This window comes from Antennarius striatus, chromosome 6, assembly GCF_040054535.1.
Source record: "Antennarius striatus isolate MH-2024 chromosome 6, ASM4005453v1, whole genome shotgun sequence".
In the NCBI taxonomy this organism is placed as follows: Eukaryota; Metazoa; Chordata; class Actinopteri; order Lophiiformes; family Antennariidae; genus Antennarius; species Antennarius striatus.
The window spans coordinates 5,290,001-5,304,669 of record NC_090781.1 but is presented as its reverse complement, the minus strand read 5'-3'; the positions used below and the strand labels follow the sequence as shown (position 1 = coordinate 5,304,669).

At 47.3% G+C, this 14,669-nt stretch overlaps 1 protein-coding gene across 7 annotated transcripts in view; it reads left to right on the top strand.

Moving 5' to 3' along the window:
- The first annotated feature begins 210 nt into the window (after positions 1 to 210).
- LOC137596362 (ubiquitin carboxyl-terminal hydrolase 2-like) overlaps positions 211 to 14,669 on the top strand; it is a 58,636-nt gene continuing 44,177 nt past the window's right edge. For 3 of the 7 annotated variants that reach the window (XM_068316809.1, XM_068316804.1, XM_068316812.1), the window contains exons 1-3: positions 211 to 390; positions 2,492 to 2,596; positions 14,130 to 14,669. The exon at positions 14,130 to 14,669 is cut by the window's right edge and continues 278 nt beyond it. In XM_068316809.1, coding sequence (XP_068172910.1) covers positions 14,186 to 14,669 — 484 coding nt within the window. In that variant the 5' untranslated portion in view covers positions 211 to 390; positions 2,492 to 2,596; positions 14,130 to 14,185. Of the gene's footprint in view, positions 391 to 1,419; positions 1,502 to 1,523; positions 1,983 to 2,491; positions 2,597 to 11,343; positions 11,523 to 14,129 lie in introns of those variants that run through there. The other 4 variants (XM_068316806.1, XM_068316805.1, XM_068316807.1 and 1 more) reach the window with 4 other exon arrangements.

The following is a 14,669-nucleotide window of genomic DNA, read 5'->3' as shown; positions in this document are numbered from 1 at the left end:
CACTTAGAGACAGTGGCCTTCTCTCCTATCTGCTAATGTTAAACTCCTCAATCTTCCCCCGCCCCCATCTGTAGTGTTTACGCTTATTACCATGGCGACGAGATGGAGGCGGTTCCCAGCGCGGGCTGATGACGCTCACAGAAAGGTATGATCCAATCAGAGAAAAGCGTTGTTACCACTGACGTCATCGTTAAAGCGAAAGAACCGTTATTTGGTTGAATCCCAACTACGACGGCAATTCAGGCATACGATGTAGTTGTGTAACAGCGTATTTAGCAAAATCTGGAATAGTATTCCCTTCTATCCTTGTTACCAACTTTAACTATGGAGTAAAACCCCATAAATGGCATTTCGCTCTGCGTCCGGATCGGATTAATCTCCAAATACAAGGCGAGTAAATGCTGGTAATTACTCATGATTTTGCGGGATCATAACTATTTCTACACAGATATTGCTGCTGTTCTCCCATTGGCACAGAAACACAAAAATATTTTTTATAATCGACACTGAGCATGTTTGAAAAGTCAGAACGAGCCGCTGAAACACTTGGCATAGCAGCTCTGAATTTTCATATCAAGTTTGAAGATCGGTTCATACATTTTCTCTCTGTGTGCTCTGGGGGAGGAATAAGACCCGAAACCTGGGGCTGATCATTATATAGGTGAATAATGTCCTGGTAAGTTTGAAGAGCTTTAGCTACAGATCATTACGGTTAGCCTGAGAGCGATGCCACTTTTAGCTATCGCACTACTGTAACCTACTGCTGTCCCGCCTACACCTATACAGTTCACCTCCAGTTAGCTTCCGAGTTAGCTGCTTACCCAACTGATACAAGACGTAGACGGATGACTCAGAATACTCATACGAGTTAGTTGATACGAACTAATTAACATCTGTAAGCTTTATTCGGTGTGTTCCAGTCCAAAGGACTCGGGGACGTTAAGTTTCGGCCGGTTCGGTCTCGTCTAGGTCTCCATCACTTCCACTAGCTGTCCCTCTCCTTACCGATCACCATCTTTGACCCTGAGCGGGTGTCTAATCATCTAACGGTACCCAAAAAGGAGCCTTTCAGTCATTTCTGCCGCTGAATGTTAAAACCATCAAACGACCGCACTACAGTGAAACCAGTATGGCTTCTGGGCTGGTGTCGTCCCATGTGCCCGGTGTCATGTTCTGCTTCAGTCCTCACAGAGATCGTCAACCAAACACTGCTTGTCTGTCCATTGTCACACACACACACACACACACACACACACACACACACACACACACACACACACACACACACACACACACACACACACACACACACACACACACACACACACACACACACACACACACACACACACACACACAACAATTGATGTGTTGTGCTCGTTTTTAATTTCTGTGTTGTACTGCTGTTTCATACATCAGCAGGGGATTCTGTGATTGTGCTGCAAGATTCAGGATGAGAAGTTCGTGTGATTTCAGTTTTGAGAACATACCGAAGAACACAGTATGTAGAAAAAGATGAAATACAATTATAATTAATACAGCAGTATTAAAATAGAAAATAACTTGGATATATGGCTGAGACCCAGTAAATGATCCAGAATGACATTATGTAGTGTGTAAAATCTCTGTACCGTTTGAAATACAGTGACTATCATTGCAGACACTCACATCCTTGTGGACATTTTATGGACTTATGCCACTCACTTCAGACCTAAATTCTTGTGAGTCAGCTGACTTAACGCAGTGGGCTTGATGCTCATCCACTTTTGCTTATACATGGCTTTAATGCTGGTCCTTTAAAAGCAAACTGGAATTTCACTGAGTGTAGAGTGACCTGTAGAAGTCTGCTATATTTATCGGCTCTGTAACGTGATCTGTGGCATTCTGGATCACTGTGCTCATACTATCCTCTCACACTCTGGGACCACAGCCTCCCAAGGAGCACTTCATTGCTTTCCATCTGGCTGCTCAGAACAACAAGGGTGAGCCTCTTCCAAACTAAATTTACTTGATAGTTTTCCTCCCTTTCCTCTTTTAAGTACCTATACCTCAGTAGAATCCCTTCATTATGATATTTTTTTTCAGCTTCACAGTACATCTTCACTGTAGACAATGACCACAAAGATGAGGTTTCAGAACTTTCTGGATTTTTCTAGCATATACTGTAGGTAGAAGAATCTTAAAAACAACTTTTTTGAGTGGGCATATCATACGATGTTTGCATGGTGTACAGAAGATGGCTTTGGTAGCAAAATATAAAATTTGCAACAAGTGCTTGCAAGACCCACATAATGAGCCTTAATAATCAAGATTTTTTTTGAGGATCTGAAAACATGAGATGGCAGATGCACTTTTTAAACGGCTGGAGATGATATTGAGAACAACTGAACTGAAAAAGAAAAGAGGTGTCATCTAGTGGTGCTGTTTGACTGTTTAGACATGTCTGTTGAACTGTATTTGTCTTGTAACATGTCTGTGTTGTTTTCTACAGGTGTGATCAGTGTCACAAAGCCCTTCTATGTCTGCGTGAACAGCCACCGTTTGGTAGCAACAGTAGAATGAGCTGAGGAGACTGAAACACTTGAAAATACGGGGGGTAAATACTTCTTACACAGTTTTCCTGATTTGTAGTCTTAATGTTTATACTCAGTAGTGCATTCCTGCTCACCAGCACTACTGTATTAGTTGTATTGCATGAAAACTTAATGAATGAGAGTCAGTGAAAGTTATGCAAACAAGTTACAGCTGATCAGTGATTTACAGAAATTACAAAGCTGGAACAGGATGCTGTATGGACCTGTTCCTTCTCCTTGAACAGCAGTGATGCAATGTGGCTACAGTGATCCCTCGTTACTCGCGTTACTCGTTGTTTCCAAGACCACACGCAAATAATGAAAATCTGCAATATTGTGACAAACTATTTTTTTTATTAATTAATAATAATTAGTAATTTAAACGTTTATGAACCCTGCCATATTGATATTAAACGACTTTCTATCTGTATTACCTTTTCCCACGCACGTAAGACTGTTTAAAGCGCTTTTAAGTGTTTCTTTAATACACGGAAGTGGGCTGCGTTCCATGAGACTTGGAATGCAGCACACTTCCAGATGCTGTCAGCCAATAGAATGCGTGTACGGTATCACGTGACTACCTACTAAAAATCCGTGATGGTGGGGTTGTTTGAGTGTCCGAAAGATCCCAGGAGCTATTGTTGTGAGAGGTTTTATGCTCCTGCTGGGGTCTCCGTCTGCAATCAGGTCCTGGTTGATTGGCCAGACTAAGAGCAGTACCAAAACCCCTGTGAAGAGAAAAATATCAAGGACCGTGACATTGCCTGGTATGCCGCAACCAGGGCCCCACCCTGGAGCCAGGCCGGGCCTCATATGTGAGCACCTGGTTGTCAAGCCTCTGCCCAGGGGGCCCAGCTGGGCTCAAAGGACAACGTGGGCCCAACGTCCGGTGGACTCACCACCCTACGTGGAAACCATACGGGACGGGTGCAGTGTGGATTGGGTGGCAGTTGTCAGCATGGGGCTCGACAAACGACAAAGAGTCTGGCTCTAGGGACATTGAATGTCACCTAGCTGGGGGGAAAGGAGCTAGAGCTTGTGAGGGAGGTTGAGAGGTACCGACTACATATAGTCGTGCTCACCTCCACTCACAGCTTGGGCTCTGGAACCCATACCCTTGAGAGGGGCTGGACTCTCCAATCTTCTGCTGTAGCCCAAGGTGTGGGCTTGCTTATAGCCCCACAGCTCAGCCGTCATATGTTGGCGTTCACCCCGGTGAACGAGAGGGTCACGTCCGTGTGACTTCAAGTCGGGGACAGGTGTGTCCAAACAGCAGTGTGGAATACCCCACCTTCTTGGAATCCCTGGGAGGAGTACTGAATAGTACTCTACTGGGGACTCCATTGTTCTACTTGTAGACTTCAACGCTCACATAGGCAATGAAAGTGAGACCTGGAAACGGGTGATTGGGATGAATGGCCTCCCCGATCTGAACACGAGTAGTATTCTGTTATTGGACTTCTGTGCCAGTCATAGTTTGTCTATAACGAACACCTTGTTCAACCACAGGAATGTCCCATAAGTGCACATGGCACCAGGTAATCCTAGGCCGGAGGTTGATGATTGACTTCATTTTTGTATTATCAGACCTCTGACCACGTGTGTTTGACAGTCAGGTGAACAGAGGGGCAGAGCTGTCAACCAATCACCACCTGGTGGTGAGCTTCGTCCCCTGGCCGAGCAGGGGCCTGAACAGACTCGACAGGCCCAAACGTGTTTGGAGAGTCTGTTGGGAACATCTGGCAGAACCCTCTGTCATTGAGGTCTTCAACTCCCACCTCCATTAGAACTTTTTTTCAGATCCTGCAGGAGGATGGGGACATTGAGTCAGATTGGACCATGTTCTCCACTTCCATTGTCAAAACGGCTGCTTGGAGCTGTGGTCGTAAAGTTTCTGGTACCTGTTGCGGCAGTATCCCCTAAACCCGGTGGTGGACACCGGAAGTAAGGGATGCTGTCTAGCTGAAGAAGGAGTCCTACCAAATCTTGCTGAATTGTAGGACTCTGTAGGCATCTGACGGGTACAGGCAGTCAAAGCGCACTGCAGCCTGGTAGACAGAGAAGCAAAAACTCGTGATTGGGAGGAGTTCGGGGAGGCCATGGAGGAGGTCTATTGGTCAGCCTCAAAGAAATTCTGGCAAACCATTCGGCGCCTCAGGAAGGTAAAGTGGTGCACAGCCAACACTGTTTACAGTCGAGGTGAAGCGCTGCTGAGCTCGACTGAGGATATTGTTGGCAGTCGGGGACAGTCCCTCTGGATTGGCGGACTGGGGCGGTGGTCCCTCTTTTCAAAAAGGGGGACCAGAGGGTGTGTACCAACTATAGGGGTATCACACTCGTCAGCCTCCCAAGGAAAGTCTATTCCAGGCTACTGGAGAGGGGTAGACATATAGTCAAACCATGGATTTAGGAGGAACAGTGCGGTTTTTGTCCCGGTCACAGAACACTGGACCAGCTCTACACTCCATCGAGTGCTCGAGGGTTCATGGGAATTTGCCCAACCAGCCCACATGTGTTTTGTGGATCTGGAGAAGGCATTCAATCGTGTCCCTCGTGCTCCGGGAGTATGAGGTTCTGTGCCTTTTGCTGGGGGCTGTCTAGTCCCTGTGTGACCGAAGTCGGAGCTTGGTTCGCATTGTAGTAAGTCAGACATGTTCCAGGTGCATGTTGGACTTCGGCAGGGCTGCCATCTATCATGTAGTCATAAATAAATATATTGTTAATCTTTAAGACAGCATTAAGAGTGAACCAAAACAATTCAGGTCAAATATACAACCTTATCTCTACTAAAGCTGGGACACTGTTTAAAATGTAAATAGAAAGAACGTGATGATCTCTAAAACACTGAAAGCCCGTATTTAACTGAAAAAAGCACCAAAACAGCCACAGACCACACATGTTGAAAATAACTTTTCCCTTCATGGGATCCCCACAGCGAATCGATTGCCTCCATCTAACCCTGTCTTCTGTAACTACCTTCATGTCCTCTTTCACGACATCAATATACCTCCTTTTTGGTCTTCCTCTAGGCCTCCTGCCTGACTGTTCAAAACTCAGCATCCTCCTACCAATATATTCAGTATATCTCCTCTGGACATGTCCAAACCACCTCAGTCTGGCCTCTCTGACTTTATCTCCAAAACCTCTAACATGTGCGGTCCATCTGATTCTCATTCCTGATCCTATACCACCTGGTCACTCCCAAAGACAACCTCAGCATCTTTATCTCTGCTACCTCCAGCTCTGTTTCCTGTCTTTTCCTCAGTGACACTGTCTCTAGACCAAACAAAATCGCTGGTCTCAACACAGTTTTGTATACCTTTCCTTTCATTTTAGCTGAAACTCTTCTATCACACATCACACCTGACACTTTTCTCCACCTGTTCTATCCTGCCTGTACACACTTCTGCATTATTCATTCACTCCTATTTCATACTTGGTGATGGTAAGCTATGTGTGTAGCCACAGCTGCCCTGGGCCAGGCTGAAGGAGGTGTCTACAGCGCAGAAACTTTCCGCCCAAAGGCCCGAGTGGGCTTGCCTCGCTCTCTTGTGTCGCGTCCATCTCTATTGTCAGTCAACCTGCTTTTGACTAGTGGCGCAGGTAGGAAGTGAGGTGTCACTGCAGCCGACAGGTCCCTCAGTGGGCCTAATTTAAAATGCTTGCGCATTGACTTGCCACTCGCGATTAATTGCGTTAATTTTTTTAGCGTGTTAATTTGCAGTGTAATTAATTAATCTAATTAACGCGTTAGTGACAGCCATTAATATAAAATTAAAGAAAATTAAAAAAATTCCAAATGAAATCCATCCATTCTCTTCCGCTTATCCGGGGTCGGGTCGCGGGGGCAGCAGCTTAAGCAGGGAAGCCCAGACTTCCCTCTCCCTAGCCACTTCGTCCAGCTCCTCCGGGAGAATCCCAAGGCGTTCCCAGGCCAGCCGGGAGACATAGTCTCTCCAGCGTGTCCTGGGTCGTCCCCGGGGCCTCCTCCCGGTAGGACGTGCCCGGAACACCTCACCAGGGAGGCGTCCAGGAGGCATCCTAACCAGATGCCCGAGCCACCTCATCTGGCTCCTCTCGATGCGGAGGAGTAGCGGCTCGACTCTGAGTCCCTCCCGAATGACCGAACTTCTCACCCTATCTCTAAGGGAGAGCCCGGACACCCTGCGGAGGAAACTCATTTCGGCCGCTTGTATCCGGGATCTCGTTCTTTCGGTCACGACCCATAGCTCGTGACCATAGGTGAGGGCAGGAACGTAGCTCGACCGGTAAATCGAGACCTTTGCCTTTCGGCTCAGCTCCTTCTTCACCACGACGGATCGATACAGAGTCCGCATCACTGCAGATGCTACACCGATCCGTCTGTCGATCTCCCGTTCCATTGTACCCTCACTCGTGAACGAGACCCCAAGATACTTGAACTCCTCCACTTGGGGCAGGATCTCATCCCCAACCTGGAGAGGGCACTCCACCCTTTTCCGACTGAGGACCATGGTCTCAGATTTGGAGGTGCTGATTCTCATCCGAACCGCTTCACACTCAGCTGCGAACCGTTCCAGTGAGAGTTGGAGATCACGGCTTGATGAAGCCAACAGCACTACGTCGTCTGCAAAAAGCAGGGACGTGATACTGAGGCCACCAAACCGGACACCCTCAACGCCTTGGCTGCGCCTAGAAATTCTGTCCATAAAAGTTATGAACAGAATTGGTGACAAAGGGCAGCCTTGGCGGAGTCCACCCCTCAATGGAAACGAATCCGATTTACTGCCGGCAATGCGGACCAAACTCTGACATTGGTCGTACAAGGACCGAACAGCCCTTATCAAGGGGTCCGGTACCCCATACTCCCGAAGCACCCCCCACAGAACCCCCCGAGGAACACGGTCGAACGCCTTCTCCAAGTCCACAAAACACATGTAGACTGGTTGGGCGAACTCCCATGCCCCCTCAAGGACCCTGCGGAGGGTGTAGAGCTGGTCCACTGTTCCACGGCCAGGACGAAAACCACACTGCTCCTCCTGAATCCGAGATTCGACTTCCCGACGGACCCTCCTCTCCAGAACCCCTGAATAGACCTTACCAGGGAGGCTGAGGAGTGTGATGCCCCTGTAGTTGGAGCACACCCTCCTGTCCCCCTTCTTAAAAAGGGGGACCACCACCCCAGTCTGCCAATCCAGAGGCACTGTCCCCGAAGTCCACGCGATGTTGCAGAGGCATGTCAACCAGGACAGCCCCACAACATCCAGAGCCTTTAGGAACTCCGGGCGGATCTCATCCAACCCCGGGGCCCTGCCATCGAGGAGCTTTTTAACTACCTCGGTGACCTCAACCCCAGAGATAGGAGAGCCCGCCTCAGAGAACCCAGACTCTGCTTCCTCATGGAAAGGCGTGTCTGCGGGATTGAGGAGGTCTTCGAAGTATTCTCCCCACCGAGTCACAACGTCCCGAGTTGAGGTCAGCAGCGCCCCATCCCCACTATATACAGTGTGGATGCTGCACTGCTTCCCCCTCCTGAGACGCCTGATGGTGGACCAGAATTTCTTCGAAGCCGTCTTGAAGTCGTCCTCCAAGGCCTCACCGAACTCCTCCCATGCCCGGGTTTTTGCCTCAGCAACCACCAAAGCCGCATTCCGCTTGGCCAGCCGGTACCTATCAGCTGCTTCAGGAGTCCCACAGGCCAAAAAGGTCTGATAGGACTCCTTCTTCAGCTTGACGGCATCCCTTACCGCTGATGTCCACCAACGGGTTCTGGGATTGCCGCCACGACAGGCACCGACCACCTTACGGCCGCAGCTGCGGTCGGCCGCCTTGACAATGGAGGCGCGGAACATGGTACACTCAGACTCAATGTCCCCCGCCTCCCCCGGAACGTGAGTGAAGTTCTGCCGGAGGTGGGAGTTGAAACTCCTTCTGACAGGGGATTCCGCCAGGCGTTCCCAGCAGACCCTCACAATACGTTTGGGTCTGCCAGGTCGGACCGGCATCTTCCCCCACCATCGGAGCCAACACACCACCAGGTGGTAATCGGTTGACAGCTCCGCCCCTCTCTTCACCCGAGTGTCCAAGACATGCGGCCGCAAGTCCGATGACACGACCACAAAGTCGATCATCGAACTGCGGCCTAGGGTGTCCTGGTGCCAAGTGCACATATGGACACCCTTATGTCTGAACATGGTGTTCGCTATAGACAGTCCATGACAAGCACAGAAGTCCAATAACTGAACACCACTCGGGTTCTGATCGGGGGGCCGTTCCTCCCAATCACACTCTTCCAGGTCTCACTGTCATTGCCCACATGAGCATTGAAGTCCCCCAGCAGAACGATCGAGTCCCCAGTGGGAGCGCTCTCCAGCACCCCCTCCAAGGACTCCAAAAAGGGTGGGTACTCTGAACTGCTGTTTGGTGCATACGCACAAACAACAGTCAGGACCCGGCCCCCCACCCGAAGGCGGAGGGAGGCTACCCTCTCGTCCACCGGGGTGAACCCCAATGTATAGGCGCCAAGCCGGGGGGCTATAAGTATACCCACACCTGCTCGGCGTCTCTCACCATGGGCAACTCCAGAGTGGAAGAGAGTCCAACCCCTCTCGAGAGGACTGGTACCAGAGCCCAAGCTGTGTGTGGAGGTGAGCCCGACTATATCTAGTCGGAAGTTATCAACCTCACACACCAGCTCAGGCTCCTTCCCTGCCAGAGAGGTGACGTTCCACGTCCCAAGAGCCAGCTTCTGTAGCCGGGGATCGGATCGCCAAGGTCCCTGCCTTCGGCCACCGCCCAGCTCACAATGCACCCGACCCCTATGGCCCCTCCCACAGGTAGTGAGCCCATGGGAAGAGGGACCCACGTTGTCCTTTCGGGCTGCGCCCGACCGGGCCCCATGGGTGCAGGCCCGGCCACCAGGCGCTCGCCTTCGAGCCCCACCTCCAGGCCTGGCTCCAGAGGGGGGCCCCGGTGACCCGCATCCGGGCAAGGGAAAACGTGTTCCAAGGTTTTTAATCGTCATTTGGGGTCTTCGAGCAGTCCTTTGTCTGCTCCCTCACCTAGGACCTGTTTGCCATGGGTGACCCTACCAGGGGCAGAAAGCCCCAGACAACTTAGCTCCTAGGATCATTGGGACACACAAACCCCTCCACCACGATAAGGTGACCACTCAAGGAAGGGTCCAAATGAAATATCATATTAAATTATAAATCTCATTTACGTGACTGTTAAAAAACTACTTAGTTGTGCAAAGCATACACTTACCACCTCGTGAACACAGTGTATATGACTTACAGACACATTGATTTTACTTGGCTTTGAGAAAAATTTTACCATGGCATCATGGTATAGACATTTTGAAACAGTTACAGTACAGTACTTATTGAGACAGTATATGTATCCAGTTTCTGTTTTCACCCATCTTTGTTTGGTGAAGTCTGAAACTTAAAGATATTGTCACAAACAAGGTACATAAGGTCGCCTGATGACGGTGGAGAAATGTAATTCACGGTTCACACCGCCCATGTGAACAGAGAACATTATCTTCCTCTCTTTCATCTTTTTACTTTGTCCACTTTGTTTTCCGCTCTCCTGTCTATTATGGCTATACTTTGCTTTATTTCAGTTTTTGAATAAAATTTCAAAATCTTTATTTGCCCCTGCTCTGTGCTCCTTAGGCAACACTCTGTCAACATTAAATTGACTTCTAGCGTCCTTCTAGTCTTTCTGACTACTCAAACCATTTCCCAACACTAGCCAACATTCATCCATCTACACAGACATTCATACAGTGTTGGCATTTGTATCACACACAACACTTACACACCAGTAGAACAACCACAGGGAGTAATCTGGGGTTCAGTGTCATGCTGAAGGATACTTTGACATGGTGGCAGAGAGTCTACCAGCCAGCTGACCAGTAGACAACCACTCTACCACCACAGAACCCAGAGCTGTTTAAATCTATTCACTGGACTTTAAAAATTTTTCTGTCTTTAAGTCCAGTGGATTGATTTAAACATCTTTGGATAACCATAACCTGGATAGCTTAGAACCTACACGGACGCCACTACGGAACCCATCAGCCATGTTAAGCTTAATAAACCTGTAGTACTGAGGTGAATCTTCTGCGTGAACTTGTGTGACAATCAAAACATTAATTTGTTAGTTGACTGATTCTTTAAACAGCATCATGTTAGGTTCATGTTTCATCCATCATAATCATACTATTCAACATTTGACACTTTAACAAAGTCAAGTGAAAGTGATAGCAAATACTATTGACTCATATGTCATGAGTTGTGTCATTAGGCAAATAATTCACGTGTTTCTTCAACATTGTATTAAAATAGGGCTTTTTATATGTTATTATGTATCAATATTACTACAATGTTATGTACAATGTTATATATGAAGCACTAATAGCTATCTCCCCATTTCCACAGTCTCCATTGCTCTGGACTGTTGACCGACCCTAAATACAGTACTTAAAATCCTCCACCTTCTTGATATATATATACATGTGTGTGTGTGTGTGTGTATCTACACACACACACACACACACACACACACACACACACACACACACACACACACACACACACACACACACACACACACACACACACACACACATACATGTATGTCGATATACATACTGAATGTCATGTAATATTTATCCATCTATCACCACAGGTAACAATTTTATATATCATACTAGCGGGAATCCATGGAAATTCCATGAAAAAACAATAATATCATACTTTGTTTTGTTTTGTTTTCTTCGCTGTCACAAGAAAACAAACCGCTGTGTCCGACAAAGTCGAAACAGCTCCGTGTGCATGGGACGGAGGAACACGAAGACGAAGGCCGCGTCGGTGTTATGGTCCGGCCATCCAGGTAGACGCCGGCTTTGTGAGTTTGGTCCTGGTGAATAAAGCATCGGGGTTCCCCACACGACAACATGAGGTCCGTCACAATCAGAGAATATAAACCGCTATGTTTGACGAAGTGGATTTTGTCATGTATTTCATTAATGTCATGAGATTAATTTAGATACGTGTTTTGAAATCAAAAATCACATCATAAGGCACCAAATTGAACAAGTCTTTTTGAATGCGTTACTTAGTACTGTGATTTATTACTTTACTATTTGTGTTAAATAAATACTTCAATACAGTTCCAGGTAGTGAAAGCAAGCATGTTGTCAGCTTCAATCCCTGAAATTTACTAAGTAAGTGAGACATCATCTCTGAAGCTCTTCACCAGCAGACAGCTGTTAAAATATTTTCTTTCACTCTACTGTTTCATTTGCTTTTGTGTACAGTTGCTGGGGTAACTACTGGTTAGACAACTTCAGGTGCTGAAAATGTGGAGTAACCAGATGAAGCTTTTATGTGTTAAAAATGCAAGCTTGTGTCTGAGCTTCTGTTTCCGTGGAGACATTTCTTTATAAAAGGGAAATCCATAGTTTGTTGTAATTTCTTCAATTCTGTGAGTCCATGCTTTTTGGTGTTACACAAGTGTGACCTGACTGCTCACACTTTACTCACACAGGCTTGCCCACAATACTAGACTGAGCTGGTTTCACTCAGATGCCCTAGGTCTTTGGTTGTGTCTCAACTGGGGGAAGACATGCAACGATTACAATTACATTTAACCAAGGCCATGATGGTGCTGTTACCAAGCAAGTATAGCTTACCTTTTTAATGGGTTTACTCAACCTCCAAATGTTAGACACCGCCCAAATAAATGCAAGAAAAACACTACTGCAGTAAGCCAACATCTGGCTGAGTCAAGTTTCTTGGTGTTGTTAGCTCAGCTGGCTTAGCTGTTCCGTCATGGCAACAGCCACCAAGCCTGCCTGTATTCTGGCCACACCAGATCTATATAATGCATAATTGATAGAGCTTCGGTCTCAGTGTGAGGCAGAAGGGAGAAGAGCGAGACAGTGATAGAAAATAAGATGGAGAGTAAACTACACTGAGAAAGAGAAGTAGATGTCCTCAGAGAATGAAGGGTGCTGACCAGGAAGGGGGAAAGCAAGGAAGAGAGGAGAAAGTGAGACAAGAGATTCAAGAAATAGGATCCATCCTTACTTGAGTCAACATGGATGAGCAACACTAGATACTTTTATTTATTCAAACTTGCAGCGCATATGAACAAGAGAATCCTTCTGCTTCACCCACAGAAAGCACACCTTGTTGCAAGCTAGCTTCACAACCAACAACCAGTTAGACTCTTCCATAATGAAATGCAAAGAAACAGAGGTAGTGACCCGTTGCCTTGTTGGAGAGGGAACTTGTCACATAATTCTATCAATCGCATGAAAAAACTGTAAAAAGTGTTCAAATGACGTGCTTGGTTTGGACATCATACATTAAAAAAAAACGTAATAAGCCCAGCAATGAGTTGCGTGTTATCTGGGGTATACGCTGCGTTTCGCCGGTAGATGGCTACAATACGCTCTACAATACGCTTTTGTGATTAATGAGGAGGGTGCGATTGAGGAGTCTGCGTTCGAAATCGCGATCTATTTATCTGATTATTTACAGTAATCTTCTATCTGTATTACCTTTACCCAAACACTTATCGACTGATTAAAGCACTTTTGTGTCTCAAGAAAGTCAGAGACTGACGGAACGAGCGCACTTCAGGGTGCCGTCAGCCAATAGAATGCGCGTGCGGTATCACATGACTGCTGACCAATAATCTACGATGAGGTGGAGTCGCAATTGTTGACAAATTGTGAATACATATATATACACACGCACACACACACACACACACACACACACGCAGAGTGTACTGGCCCGTAACACACACAAAAGGGGCCTGTAGGCATGCAGGTGAGGGGAGGTAGAGCGGCAGTAGCTCCTTCATGGTGCACCTCCAATGAGCAACTTGTAAAGGGGACAGCACCTTGCTCAAGGGGGCCTCGGCAGTGCTTGGGAGGAGAGCTGATGCCTCCCCCTGTCAACTCACACTCCAAGGTGACTGGGTGGGAGTGAGAATCGAACCGCCTATCTTGGAACATTGAACGATCCGCTTCACAGCCTGCTCTATTGCTGAGCCACTGCAGCCCCATTTGTAAATGATGATAGCACAAGAAGTTGACTGAGAGAGAAAGTTTCTAAACTTGGGAACAGCTTCATTATTATTCATTATATCCTTCACAAACAGCAAAAAAAACTTTGACATTTAGAAGAAATGATAATCACTCTGATAAACTGTCCAAATGATAATGCTTCAAACTTTAAGCTTATTTTTTTCCACATAGGCCATTGACTTGCAAATATCAGAACCATTATCACATGCTTTAATAAGCTTTAATGATAACCGCAAAATTTCTTTTGCAGTAATTGCTTATCCATTTTCTTTCAATAACAGGAAGAAACGCTATCAGTATATTTGTAACGTTTCATAGTGTGTTTGGAATATGTACAGTAACTACAGATTTGACCTTCTTATGAAAATATAACAAGAAGGTAAAACTGAACTGTTTGTGTTTTTCTGTCTTTAATGGTTTGAGCAGCAAAGTTAACCAATCTTTGTATCTCTTTGCTGTGGTTGCAGTTGATGCCGTCTTCCAGAGACTCCCTCCCTGTGGCTGAGAAACAAGCAGCAGCAGAATGTCCCGCGTCTCTTCCACTGCCAAGCGCTATGCTGGCCCATCGTACACAAGCCACTACAGCTCCTACAGCTCCTCCCTGACTCCAGGCCTTAGCTCATACAGCAAGCCGGACAGGCTGTCCTACAAGTCCCCAACATCCTCCTCTAAGTCTTCCTCAGGTTATTCCTCCTCCAGCTTTCTGAGCAGCTCTATCAACCGCAGCCACAACTACAGCACATCCTCAGAACCTGATCATGATCGGGGTAGAACCATCCCACGCACCGACATCCTGGGCAGCAGTGGCAGCCGCCGCAGTGAAAGCCTCAGTCGAACCCCTATCAAGGGCTGTGGAGCTTTTGGGCTGAGCGGAGGGTCAACTTACTCGGGCTACAGTTCCTACTCTTTATCCTTGACGCAGTCCAGCTACCTCTCCTCTTCACCAGCGGCCTCTCGGAGCATCTCGCTCAACCGACGAAAATCTATATCCCAGACTGACTTGAGCA